This window comes from Acanthochromis polyacanthus, chromosome 14 (genome assembly GCF_021347895.1).
Source record: "Acanthochromis polyacanthus isolate Apoly-LR-REF ecotype Palm Island chromosome 14, KAUST_Apoly_ChrSc, whole genome shotgun sequence".
In the NCBI taxonomy this organism is placed as follows: Eukaryota; Metazoa; Chordata; class Actinopteri; family Pomacentridae; genus Acanthochromis; species Acanthochromis polyacanthus.
In genome coordinates, this window is record NC_067126.1 from 10,576,253 (window position 1) to 10,590,726 (window position 14,474).

At 39.9% G+C, this 14,474-nt stretch overlaps 1 protein-coding gene across 1 annotated transcript; it reads left to right on the forward strand.

The window, feature by feature from the left end:
• The first annotated feature begins 34 nt into the window (after nucleotides 1-34).
• Nucleotides 35-10,926, forward strand: dnajb11 (DnaJ heat shock protein family (Hsp40) member B11). Its single transcript, XM_022220177.2, has 10 exons — nucleotides 35-234; nucleotides 590-746; nucleotides 2,949-3,046; nucleotides 5,034-5,166; nucleotides 5,326-5,468; nucleotides 6,047-6,129; nucleotides 6,206-6,263; nucleotides 6,374-6,485; nucleotides 7,430-7,589; nucleotides 9,845-10,926. The coding sequence occupies exons 1-10, from the start codon at nucleotides 161-163 to the stop codon at nucleotides 9,907-9,909; spliced, it is 1,083 nt and encodes a 360-aa protein (XP_022075869.1). The 5' UTR covers nucleotides 35-160; the 3' UTR covers nucleotides 9,910-10,926.
• Nucleotides 10,927-14,474: the final 3,548 nt, after the last annotated feature.

Consider the following 14,474-nt stretch of genomic DNA (forward strand, 5'->3'; position numbering starts at 1 on the left):
TTAAGGCAGGGCGGAGTTTAGCCGGGGAGGCGGATTTGCCGACATCCAGTGGGAGGGCTCTGCCTGACAGGAGGAAGACGGCTGCTGACGGGCAGCGGGATCCGAGCTTCAAAAGCCGGCTGTTTCTCTTTTCTCTACCTCCTGTCCAAGAGTCCAATCTATGGCTGCTAAAGGGATGAATCTGTGCCATGTGTGCTGCCTGCTGCTGTACGTGATCACGGCGGTGCTGGCCGGGTAAGTTGTGAGAGCAGCGTCACAGCGGTGAAACAGCATCTCCAGCTGGTACACATGTTCCTCTGTGATTGGTCTAAAGCTGCCCTCCATGTGTGGAGAGGACCGCAGCAGACTCACACACCGAGTTAACCGGCGAGGAAGTGTCCTGTCGCCGTCTAACTAACTGTTTACATCCGCTAACCAACGCTCAGGAGTGCAATGGCCGAGATTTGGCTGAAGCTAGCCCAGTTAGCTCGGAGCTAGCAGTGAAGCTAAACTAGCTTCCCCTGGTGTTTGACAAGCAGGACATTTCTGCTCTGCTATCTAGCTACAGTTATCTTGTAACTAACTTGTGTCCCTGTGTCTTGTCCTGCAGGCGGGATTTCTATAAGATCCTGGGAGTGAGTAAGAGTGCCTCCATCAGGGACATTAAGAAGGCCTACAGAAAGCTGGCTCTGCAGCTACACCCTGACAGGAACCAGGACGATCCCAAAGCTCAGGACAAATTCGCGGACTTGGGGGCAGCTTATGAGGTGGGTTGCGTGGTTGATGCCGGTTATGAATGAAAAGAAGCTTAATAAACTTATTACAACTCAAAATGTGCTTTTATGTACATAAGATCACACACAGATATTGTATGTGAGAGTGTGTTTGTGTGCGGAAGAGCCTGAAGGTACGCTACAAAAGTCTTTTATGCGGCTGCTATTTGGTTGTTGTTGGAAACGCTACGGCCGCTGTGATTGGTCGGTTAGACCGTGTGGCTGCTTCTGATTGGTCATTGCGCGGCACAGCTGGCCTTCCGAAAACTCAGACGTGGATGAGAGGGAGTGGATTCAGATAAGAGCTGCAGGTGTTTCCTGTCAAACACTCCTATTACTGTTAAATAATTACTGATGTCACGACTTTTTGACAAGTATACGCAGTTAGTAAATATTCAGTCCACGTTTATAACATTATAATGTAGTTGTCAGATTTTATCAGTGTACTTTGAGTGGATTCTTCTATGAGATGTTGGTGTTTCTGTGTCAAGTATTTACACTCCTGTCAAAAATGACAGACGTCACTGCTTTTTAAAATACATTTTTGAGCAGTTTCTGAACATTAAACACATGTTTATAACATTAGAATTTGTAATTACATTTTATCAATGGATTTTGAGGGAATTTTGCTGAGAGTTTCAAGAGTTTTTTGTCAAACCTTTGGATTACCGTTAAAAAATGACTCTCACTCCATTTTTAACATGTATTTTACAGTTATAGATAATAGATACATGTTTTCATCATTACAATGTGCAAAATAGGCATTGTCTGTGTCTGTCAAATAGATCTAGATAAGAACTAGAAGTGTTTCTGTGTCAAAACGTCATATTGCTGTTTAAAAAATTACAGATGTCTCTACATTTTTAACATTATGGAGTTTCTAAATATGAAGTATACATTTATAACAGAATGCAATGTCAGACTTCATCAGTATATTTTGAGTGAGTTTAGATAAGCGATGGAGGTGTTTTTTGTTAATCATAATGTAGAAATCCAAGTTTATCAGTGGATTCCACTAGGAGATACAGGTGTTTCTATCTCAAACCTTGTCCTGTAGTACTGTAAAAATGGCAGATGTCACAGTCGTTTTTAAACTTTCAGTAAATGTTTTATCACACCAGAATGTAGTAATCAGATTTTATCCTTGTATTTACAGTGCATTCAGATAAGAGCTTAAAGGTTTTGTGATTTTAAACTGTATCTTTTGCTCTTTGTGATGCTTTTGGGCCAATATTTGTGCTGAAATGCAAAAAATCTCATTGAAAATCACTTCACACAGCTCTATGTGTGAAGCTGTGCCATCTGTTAAAATGACTGGGTGCAGTTTAGATTTGCTGAAAGTGATAGAGAAATATTTTTGAGTCTGACCTGGTAGTTTTGTCGTCATGACTTTTACTGAAACATGAGCACGATGTTCATTTAGACATATGGCAACATGTCAGATAAATGGAAAGGACTGCATGTTTGAAAGACATTTTTTTATGGGTTAGCAGCATCAATACGCTTCGGTTCATTAGGATGTAGTAACCACATTTTGTTAATGTGTTTGTAATGTATCTGGAGTGAAGGCTGATGTATAAACAGAAAATCAATACTAAAGCATAAAAAGACAGATATATAGAGTATCTTCATAGCAGAATTACTAATCACTTTCAAATATATTTCAATTGATTTTTGTAAATATTTTTGTACTGCTAATAAACGATAAATAAATGGGGTTAAACAAAAAAGAATTCAGCTATTAGCCATGTGATCGAATCCATAGGGAGTGGACACAACATCACTTAACACCTCAGTAATAATCTGCAATTCACTATGATAACGAGGCTGCAGCTAACATTCATGTTCATTATTTATTCATCAGCAGATTGTTCTTCTAAATTACTGTATCTTGAAGGGCTGATTTTCTCACAGACCAAGGTGACGTGTTCAAATGTTTTGTTTCTGCAGTCCAATCAAGAAAAGATAGTTTACTATTGGATGTGACAAAGAAAAGCATCAAATCTGAGAAGCCAGAGATGGCAAATATTTTACATTTATGCTACCATTTTAGTGTCAGTCAACAAACTGTTGCAGCTGACTGTGTAAAAGATGTGGTTCTGATTTATGAGGTTGTGCTTTACATTGCATCACACATGAACTGGAAGTAACAGTAGAATTTAGTTGTTTTGTGACTTACGGGCAGTTTCTTTGTAGGTTCTCTCAGATGAAGAAAAAAGGAAACAGTACGATGCCTACGGAGAAGATGGACTTAAAGAAGGTCACCACAGCTCTCACAACGATATCTTCTCCAGGTCGGTTTCATGGTTTTGATAATGGACTAAAAGGCAATGGGACTGTATACAGCTAAAACGGATGAGAAGTCAGCTGAAAGGCCTGATTCACCCAAAAGACGAGGAAATGTCACTTGATCTTGCTACTGTCCAGTCATGCAGATGATTTGAAAGATATACTACCATTCAAAAGTTGGGGGTCACTTAGAAATGTCCTCATTTTTTTGAAAGAAAAGCATTTTTTTCAATGAAGATAACATTAATCAGATGTACAGTCTAGACATTGTTTATGTGATAAATGACTATTCTAGCTGGAAACAGCTGATTTTTAATGGACTATCTCCATAGGGGTACAGAGGAACATTTCCAGCAACCATCACTCCTGTGTTCTAATGCTACATTGTGTTAGCTAATGGTGTTGGAAGGCTAGTTGATAATTAGAAAACCCTTATGAAATTATGTTAGCACATGAATTAAAGTGTGAGTTTTCATGGAAAACATGAGATTGCCTGGGTGACCCCATACTTTTGAACAGTAGTGAATATATATATTTAATTTGCAAACATTCAAGAGCATCACGTCAAGATTAAACTAAAGAATCCATAAACATCACTGAACGGTTGACAGTGAAGCTACTTTTTACCAGATTTAAAAAAAAAAAAAACCTAACTGTTCACAGTGCTCTGTGGGTCATTAAAAGCGATGGGTCACGTAGGTGCGCTTCCAACTATAAAGCGAATTTGAAGGAAATTTTTGAAATGTCGAAAAACATTTTTAAAAAAAAATAAGCAGAGAAGAAGTAAGTCAGGCTGAAGGAGCAAATGAACTCGGTTGTGTTGTGTACATGACTGTAATGAAAAGAGATTAAATGGAAAACACAGCTGTTTACCAACTGCTAAAAGCTCGAAGAAGAAGAAACAAACACAACTTTGTCCTTTTACAAGAAAAACTTGAGATGAACATAACATAATCAGAAAAACTATTTCATAACTCTTCCCAAGTGAGGAGCATGTGGATAGGCAGTTAAAGCTGCTGTCCGGAGTTTGAATCGCAGCGTCTCCCAAAACACTGTTGGTCCCTCCCTCCCTCTGATTTCGCCCCTTTATTTGTGCACGCGCGCAGTACATGAGAGGAGTGCCCGGAGTGCTGCAGCATCTTGCCTGTTTTGCTGTTTTCCCCTCTTCTACATTTAGTACATTTAGTAAATAATAAAGGAATTACGTTAGAATGCTGTATTGAGTCTAACTTGTCCTAATACCAAAATAACATGAATCTGCTAGGACAAACGAGTAAAGTTTCAATATGTGATTACACTCGTGTATCCCTCTCGATGACGTTGTTTATCAAACTTAGTGCATTTACGCGTGTATATGTGTTACATTGTTTATTTATTTCTATCTAGAGTTCAGAATTGCATGACTCCTCTGACGAAGAGTATGTCCCAGACGCCCCAACATCTTCCTCCAGAGGTCGGGCATCTAAACGAAGCCGTCAGGCGGGCTATGGAGGCCGTGGTCGGGGAGCGAGGCGAGCACCCCGAGCCAAAAAACGTCCTGCAGTCTCTTGGCCTGACAAGCCGTGGGATTGGTAACTTTTCTGGAAGTTGCTGATCCCTGATGCTCTCTCCTCCACAAGCAAAACAAATGTGCGCGCGGTTGCGTAGTGCGTAGCTCGCCCACCTCTGCATGGGCTTGCTTGCTGTGCGCGTAACCGTTGATTGACAGCATGACAAAGCTGAAGCTCGAACTTGATTGGTCGGCAGCGACCGGCGCTTTTTGGAATAACATGGGGGTCTATGAGAGGAAGGCGGAGCTCAGGAATAAATTTTCATATCGCGTTATACTAACTTTATATTATAGTATCGAACTAGACTAACACATTTAAGCTTTGTTAAAAAATGATACATAAATTGAAAACAAACGGAAACTCCGGATAGCAGCTTTAAATGTTGTTTTTCTTCTTAAAATGTCCACTGATAATACTTTATCTCTCACTCCATCCTCTGTAGTTTCTTTGGTGACTTTGGATTCATGTTTGGAGGCAACCGACAGCAGCAGGACAGGAACATTCCCAGAGGAAACGACATAGTACTCGACCTGGAGGTCACACTTGAAGAGGTGTATTCTGGGAACTTTGTGGAGGTGCGTAGAAACTTATGATATCTAAACTGACAGCAGAAAAAGCATCAGATATGAGCGATTTGATTTTGGACGTCAAACTGCAAAGCGTGCTGGTGTGCTGTCTGATTTGCTCCCCGCCAGTTGACTTGCTTTTGATTGTGCTTTGTGAATCTGCATCAGGTCGTACGTAACAAACCCGTAGCCAAAGAAGCTCCCGGTAAAAGGAAGTGTAACTGCAGACAGGAAATGAGGACGACGCAGCTCGGACCAGGACGCTTCCAGATGACTCAGGAGATGGTGTGTGACGAGTGTCCCAATGTAAAGTAAGTCAAAGAAGGGAGCACTGTCGCATTTAAATCAGATTATAACCCAGGGTTGGACATACCAACTGAGGAAACAGTTTGCTGAGAATCTACACGATATGTCTTCATGATTTTTAACACAACCTGAGTAAAGGAAGACCCAAATTATACTGTCTAATTAGACATGGAAGGACTGTCACAATCATGAAATTCTAGTTCACGAATAATTATCATGCAGATAATTGCAATAATTGATTTAATTGTATTTTTTTGTTTACTTCATGTTAGTCTTAGATTGGTGGTATTAGCGCCTTTAAAAGCTGAGAACAGGCTCTGCAAGCAAAAAACATAATTGCGGTGATCATTTCAGTTACTGTGATGAGATTTTGCAACTTGGAGGATTTTTTAGGTGAATCTTGCTGAAACTGATATGATCTGATACAACAATCTTTCATTAATCCTCTTATGATCACAAAACTTTTTTTAATGATGGATTTACTGCAGGATTGTTCGACGACATGAGTGAGTTCTACCTAACAAACTGGCCACTGAACTGGGAACATGTAAAGCTGATATTGAGCTTGTTTTGTGAACCACAGACTGGTGAATGAAGAGAGAACCTTGGAGGTAGAGATTGAACAAGGAGTGAGAGATGAGATGGAGTACCCCTTCATTGGAGAAGGTAAACTTTGTACAGTTTGATCTAAATCATATTTTGTTTTAGTTTCTTGTTTCTAACGCTTCATCTGTGACCTCAGGAGAACCTCACATTGATGGAGAACCTGGAGATCTACGATTCCGCATCAAAGTGCTTAAGTAAGAATAAGCTCTTTTTCTTTTGTTACTGTGGTTTGCAACAGAACATTTGGTATTTGATAGCTTAGTGACACACAGTGAGGTGATACTGAGGTGATTTTCTCTTTCAGACATCCAGTGTTTGAGCGCAGAGGAGACGACCTGTACACCAACGTCACCATCTCCCTGGTGGAGGCACTGGTCGGCTTTGAGATGGACATCGTACATCTGGATGGACACAAGGTTCTATATACACTTATCTTAATTTTACAGAGCTGAACTATAATGATGTAAAACACTACATTTAAAGTTTAATATTTTTTAACCCTCTGAACCCTGAAACTCAATGGTTTGTCAAAATTCTACTATTTACATAAAGAAACTGTAAGACTAGAAGAATTACAGGATTTTTACCTTCCCAATTTGAAGTTTAATGTGGAAAAACAACCAAACCAAAGCTTAAAATCATGATATTTTATCAAAATCGCTTTATCATCTAAGCTTCATTCAACATCTGCCAAAAATATACTGTTTGCACAAAACAGATCAGACAAAAAATCTAAAATTCTGGGCTTCAATGTGCGACTGAGAGGTCATGTTTGACTCGGCTTTGACCAATAGTCACATGACAAAAAATCTGGAATTGCCGGCTGAACTGCAGGCAGTGTTTCCACAGAGCAGAGGGGAATAAAACGTACTGGATCCATAAAATAAATGCAGAACGGCCAAAAACCTTATACAAGGGCGCAAATTGCTGTAAGATCCATTCAGCACAGTGAAACGTCTTTTTAGAGCCGATGTTCAGAGTAGTGTGGAAAAACAAGAGTTTTTTTAGAGGTTGTAAAAGGTTGTAAGGAGTTAACTATTGCATGTGGAACTAATTTTGTTTCCAGTATTGTTAAACCTCTGAACACTTGGAACAATGGTGCAAATTTGTCAATTTTTCTACAAACAAATACCAAAGAAACCTTCATCCATGGCATTTTAACTTTGGTATTCTGAACGGAAGACATTTCTGAGTTCTCTCTACTTCTAGTCATGATTGTGTGGTTTCTAAAGTGGTTTAAAGCGTTATGTTGCCCTGAAAACTGAGCGCGCAATAAGTAAAAATGGGGCTCAGAGGGTTAAAAAAAAAGAAGACTGTGATTTAATGAGGGTGTTAAACTGACTCTGCCTTTATCTGACAGGTGCATATCGTGAGAGACAAGATCACCAAACCCGGCGCTCGAATGTGGAAGAAGGGAGAAGGTCTGCCCAACTTTGACAACATCAACATCCGAGGTTCCCTCATCATCACCTTTGACGTGGAGTTTCCTCAGACACAGCTCGACGACCAGCAGAGAGATGGTGAGAATGAAGCAGCGTTTAAAAAATGACCCAAAGACAAACAGCTGTTTCTTTACACTGACTGCAGCGATAGTTTTCAAGTGTTGTACTTTGATGAGGCTAAGTGTTTTAAAGGTTAAGGACCAAGAGAGGTGCTGATTTCAAGTGAAAGTTTAAAGGTGAACAGTGTCTCTTCTGGCTCAGAATTTGACCTTTTGTAAGTAGACATGATCGAATCAACTCGCGTTCTGTAAAGGCAATGAGTCTGTGTTAACCTAGCTGATAGAAATCTCTGCACTTTCCTGATATTTCTGCCCATTTCCTAAAATAATGTCCGTTATACTTGAGTAAGTGAAAGTCCAGTTAACAAATCTGGCAATAAAAAAAGTGCTATGCAGGAAAAATCCGGGTGAATCAATTAATATTCATTCACTGTTTTATTTGTAATACCATCGGCCCATTCTGCATCCAATTTGATGGACTGTACATCAATTCAAAGCACAAAGTGTCATGATTTAAACTCTGCAAGCATTTTTAAAGCTCATGTTCTGCTTTTTGGCTCTTCTTTTCCTTATGTGTATTTTTGTGGTGGCTTTTTTGCGTGTAAAAGTTCTGCAAACTTATAAAGCCCCAAGTCCACTTCAAAGGGAAAACTCTGCTCCTTTCCTGCCTAAAACACCAGATTTGAAATCCAGGCGTTACTTATCTGCATCACCACATTGCTCATTTTTGTAACTCCTGCCCAGCAGCAAGTTCAAAACAAAGAATGAGCAGCTGCCTAAGTCTGACATTATTTCCTCTCTCGTGCTGTCCCTACTAAACCTACATCTCTATACTCAGACCTCTGGAGTTACTAATCAACGTCATTTAACATTTTTAACGTTAAATCTTGCAAACACATTCTAGCAGACCCCCAAAAATATGATTATGAACCTGCGAATAATTCTGTGAAAAGAGCAGCAGCACAACAAAGCAGTAGTTTGTCTCGAGGCATGAATTTGCTGGACTTAATGGAGTGTATATAAAGATGGACATCATGACAGCTCCCTGGGAATTAAGCCAAAATATTTTGGAAATAAGCTCTGCCATCTTTAGCTGCTGACGTCATTAACAGCCAGAGCGAGCGCAGCAGCGACCCGAGGTGGAGACGTGGTATCGATGTCTCGCTCCAGCAGCCATTTCCAAGATATTTTGGCTTCACTTTTGTACGTTAAAAGGAAGACGTGAGTCATTTTCCACCTTTATGTACAGCCTATAATTGATGCACTGCAGTCCAACTAGCAAAACGCTTCCAAGGTTTTAGTGTTTTTAAGTTAAAAAAAAAAAAAAAAAAAGAGGGGGGTGAGGATGTTCTGGGTTCAAGTAATTTCCAAGAGAGAAATGCCAAAAAATAATGGAATTCCAGCCTCTTCAATATGAGGATCTGCAGCTTTTCTGTAACTCATGTCAGTATTTAAATTTTAGGAGCTAAATACTGGTTTGATTCATTAAAAAAAGAAGATCAATTTGTGAGTAAATGATGATAAAGATGACTGTTGGCTACATTTTATAATAGTTTGACCTTTTCTGAGTCTAATGTCTGGAAGGAGTTTATAATGCTGTAATGCAACAGTACAAAGTTCTCACATTATGACAGTTTGATTTATTTTAAAGCTGAAACTAAGAAGTACTTTGATTATTATTTTCTAGATGAATTAATTAATTATTTGGTCTATAAAATGTCAGAAAATGGTGGGAAAAAAAAGGCAGCATTCTCAAAAGCTTAACATAACAAATGTCTTATTTTGTCCACAGATTCCGTTTACGATCATAGAGAAGGAAAGAAACCAGAAAATATTCACATTTAAGAAGCTGGAAACAGAGGATTTAGACAGCTTTTTTCCCTAAAAAGTCACTGAAAGTGATTAATTAGGTCCACAACTAGACCAATAATTGTTGCAGCTCTAGTTTAGTTAACTCTTTCTTCATACATATACTGAAAAAAATGGTCACATTAATAGAAAATAAAATCATACCTTAGTTTTGCATGTAATAATTTGTTGAATTGAATGAACACACTTGCGCAGACAAGCATTTTTATATATTTTGTACTTGGTTATTGGTCTTTTTCTACTGATGTTTTCCTTCTTTTACGGTTTTATCAAATGTTTTGTGCATTTTTATTGCTTTGTGCGGCACTTTGTAAGCCCTGTTTTGAAAGGTGCAACAGAAATAAAGTTTCTTATTGTAATGATAAATGAAATATGTTCTAACAGCAGCTGTCTCTGTTGTTGCAGGTATTCGGAGTCTCCTGAAGCAGGGCTCTGTACAGAAGGTTTACAATGGACTACAAGGATACTAACACACCCAGCGACAGCCTGGACTGATTTATACGCCACACAAACACACACAAATCAGGAGCGTGCTCCGTAATTCTGGCCAGGGTGTATTTATTATTTTCAGATTGTTCTCAGGATGGCTTGAATCCAATTAGTTTTTACTTTTTAATGCTCCTCTTTTGTCGACAGCGGCACGACGGCATCATTTGAAGTCAGGAAATGGAAGGAACACCACGTCTCTGCCGAGCTCTTTCTGTCCCCCACATTATAGCGTAACTGTATGGCCTTTAGTCCATTTTTGAAATCAGATTCACTTATTTCTATTTGAGCGACGAGTTGTGGGGCAGATATGATTAAAGCCCACTCTATCTGCTGAATGATGAGCCACTGACAAACTGGACACCTGAAGAAAAACATCTCCTACTTTTGAGCAACACCTGTGCAACCCCACAGCATCCTCCATTTGCTTGTTTTTGTGTTGGTTCTTTTGAATTAGTTTTATGAATGTAACCAGCCGGTTGGGTGATTTTTTTTTTTTGCTCTGGTCAGACTCCTGTTCAATACTGCTTTTGTAAATAGGGGAAGAACAAAGCTCATTTGTTTGTTGTGTTTTAATTTTCCTAATTTATGTCCGCTCTTGCTCGTCTGTTTGTGGTTGGAGAGCGTTGGCGTTGCACAGCTCCCAGGTTCACTGTGACGAGAGTTGACCTCTTAAATTCACCAGTGACGCTCTTTGTTTTTAATTTCCGGAGGAGCAACGGTTTGCACATCCTCCAGTGCCACTATAGGAAAGTTAACTTCCACACACTTCTGACACTCTGTAATTCACACCATGAGGTATCAGCATCCCCACTGGGTTCTGCTGTTGGTTTTGTTTAATAATGTGGTTTTTAGGATTTCCCTCAACCTTTGACCACAGTGCTGCCTCCCAGTTTTATGAGTGTCGTGGCCTTAAATGTGAATTATTTGGCCGTTTTTACGTGTTCTAGGGGATGATGTACTTTTGACTGACATAAATAAAGGATTTCTACAAATTCTGATGAGATGCGGTACCGTAAATTCACCAGTAGATGACAACAGAGTCCAGTTCATGGTTTTAAACCTGCTGCAAGTGAAGAAGGGAAAAGTCTCACAGTGGACACATCAGGTGTTTCTTACTGTTCAGTTTTCCTCTTTTGCTGCTTTTCAACATTAAATCATGGTCAATTTAGCTGGACTTGTTTAACAAAAACTTCCAAAAAGACTCTTTAATGTCAAAGGGAAAATAGATTTTACACAGTAATGTCAATGACTTAAAAATATAAAATTAGGAATTGCATTAACATCGCCCTGGTCAAGTCAGTATTTAGCAGCTTGATGTTGTTATATAGGAACTACAAACAGAAAATCATTGATTAGTTTGGTTTCTAATTTAGCAGCTAATCTGTAAGATTAACGGTTGATGAATTTTCCAACTGGTTGCTTGGTTTCTGGGAAAATCTGGGGATTTTCTAATCAAACTAAACATAGGCTTTACAAGAGATACAGAAAACTAAATTATTTTACATTTGATGTTGTTTAAGCCCTGTGACAGACTGGAGACCTGTCCAGGGTGTCCCCTGCCTTCGCCCGAGTCAGCTGGGATAGGCTCCAGCACCCCCGCGACCCTAATGAGGATAAAGCGGTGTATAGAGGATGGATGGATGTTGTTTAATAATCAGAAAATTGGATCAGAAAGTCCGAGAGCACATCAAGAACGTGACAAATATTTATGTAAATCTGGAAATAATGAGAAAGTCTGAGGGTTTAAAAAACATTTAAAGTTCCTGCATGCAAACTGAAAAATAAACTAGAAGTTCTACCAAACTTGGACCGCCCAGCGAGGTCATCTGTATGTCATGGACATGAGCTAGTGACATCGGACACCACATTTACAAAGATGACCCCTGTGACCGTGAAAATTGGGTCAAGGTCACCAAATGCGAACTTGACCTGTGTCTTATTATGGTACACCTGTGTACCAAATATGGTGAGGCTACATCAATATTTTATCGAGTTATCGCACGGAAACCAAATTGTTACAGACAAACAAGCAAGCAAGACCATGCAGCTCAAAACAATACCTTCCGGAAAACGAGGTTTTTCCGGGCGGTAATAAATCAGTGACGGTAACCATGTTACCTCCTTGGTACACAAGGTAAGTTTTTTGTATCTTTCCACTGAGTGCAATTAAAGATTTGTACTTAGAAACAAGACGTTTTACAAAACTTGGACCGCCCGGCGACAAAGATGACCCCTGTGACCTTGAAAATGAGGTCACGGTCACCAAATGCGAACTTGACCTGTGTCTTATTATGGTACACCTGTGTACCAAATATGGTGAGGCTAAATCAATATTTTATCGAGTTATCGCGCGGAAACCAAATTGTTACAGACAAACAAGCAAACGAGCAAGACCATGCAGCTGAAAACAATACCTTCCGGAAAACGCAGTTTTGCCGGGCGGTAATAAACATAAGCAGAGTTTGAGGTAGACCTGGTTGCTCAGAGACAAACACATCCTTTTTGATTTATACCGGTTCTTAGATTAATTTGCATAAAATTTTAATACTGCACCCTGAAAACATTTGACGTAATTTTTCTTTATGAAAAATTAGCTAAAGTTTTACTACTTTTACTCTGGAAACATTGTGCTTGAAGACCAGTGTAACCAATCGGGCAACATGTCGCGACCCTGTGACCCCTCTGTGGCTTCACATCGCCGTTTAACTGTAATGGCTGCCATGTGAAGCGTCACAGACATCAGTTGCACTCCTCAATCTGCCCCTGACATTATCACCCACACCTCGTGGGTGGAGGCATCGTGGGTGAAAAGGAGTCTGTCTGCATGGGTGGAGCAGGGGATGTCCACAGAAACACATTCACGATGGCTGGTTTATGGTGCGGTGACGGGTGCACACATCTGCCCACCAGTGTTCATGTCACACTGGATGTGTGTAATAATCTCCCACAGTGGATACTCGTGAGTGAGTTATTGTGTGTGTGTGGCCAGTCTGTGTGTATAATGAACTCCCACAGAGATAGCAGGGCTGTGGTAAAGGGAGTTTCCTCCTCAGCCCACCGCACATCCCGTAGTCATTTTCAGACTGAAGAGGCTCCACAGAGGAGAAGAGACGCTTTGTGATGGAGCTCAGATCGAACATCTTATGGTTTCACCTCTTCAGCTATTACATCCTAATAGCACCGTTGAGACTGACTGTTTCAGGCCACCAAAGCTACACAAAGCCTGTGCGTGAGCCGGATCTCTAACAAGACGGATGATATTTACTGGGTCTACAAACTAAAAAGTCCCTCAGTACCTGGAAAAGAAGTCAGTTTATTTCAAATTGGACTGTAGTGTCCTGGTCAACTGGTTAGGATGCTTCCAATTCTCATTCGTCAGACAACCACTGGTGTTTCAGTAATAAGAACAAAAAGCTCTATATCAGCAACCTTTAAAGGATTAATCCATTAAGCCAACAGAGACCGCTATGTTAATACATATTTATCATTTAATGAACATTTAGTAGTTGTTCCAAACTATTTAATACCATGTCAAAGATTTTCCCAAAATGATAAACTATCCCTTTTGGTTGATATATTGAACTGCTGTATATCAAATGCAATATTTACTTTCTTTTAGCTCCATTTTTGGTCTCTACCAACAAAGGGGAAACAACCGCCAGTGTTTCTTTGATGAGGATTAAAGCTCTACTACATCAGCAACCTTTAATTGACTGGACCATTATTTTTGGCAGTGGGAGGAACAGACACTCCCGAGTTTTTACGACTTGGAACCGGCCCAACCTAATGCAAATTGTTAGGTCCAACTTATTTAACTTTAAACGTGCATTTACTGGCTGCAAACTAATTAATACCATGTCAAAGAAATTTCCAAAATGATAAACTATCTCTTCAACTTGATATACTGAACTGCTGCATATCAAATCCAATATTTACTTCATTGTAGCTCCGTTTTTGGTCTCTACTAAATCAAAGGGGAAAAATTTGCCTTTTCACAGCTAATCGCACCATTATATTCACCAGATAGATCTTCACGGACAGAAGGCAGTGATTTGAGCTCTTTTTTTAACCATTATGCTTCAGGAAATTAAGTAGACATATTAACAAATGTCAATAAATTACTTTGAAACTGAAGAAAACTTAAAAACTTTCAAGTTCTGCAGTAGGGGCTGCACAGTGGGCTAGTGGTTAGCACTTTCATCTTGCAGCAAAAAGATCCCCGGTTCAAATCCCGGGGTGGGCCTGGGATCTTTCTGCATGGAGTTTGCATGTTCTCCCTGTGCTGGGTACTCCGGCTTCCTCCCACAGCCCAAACATATGCTGAGGTTAATTGGTTACTCTAAATTGTCCGTAGGTGTGAGTGTGAGTGTGATTGTTTGTCTGTATATGTAGCCCTGCGACAGACTGGCGACCTGTCCAGGGTGTCCCCTGCCTTCACCCGAGTCAGCTGGGATAGGCTCCAGCACCCCCCATGACCCTAGTGAGGATAAAGCGGTGTATAGAGAATGGATGGAAGTTCTGCAGTTGAAAAGCATCCTTTTTGATC

What these genes read in the sequence shown, in the direction of transcription:
- dnajb11 (XM_022220177.2), top strand. Translation starts at nt 161, where the DNA reads ATGGCTGCTAAAGGGATGAATCTGTGCCATGTGTGCTGCCTGCTGCTG. An exon ending in ATTCTGGGAACTTTGTGGAG is followed by an intron (nt 5,167 to 5,325) that starts GTGCGTAGAAAC and finishes AATCTGCATCAG; the next exon opens with GTCGTACGTAACAAACCCGT. An exon ending in TACATCTGGATGGACACAAG is followed by an intron (nt 6,486 to 7,429) that starts GTTCTATATACA and finishes TTTATCTGACAG; the next exon opens with GTGCATATCGTGAGAGACAA.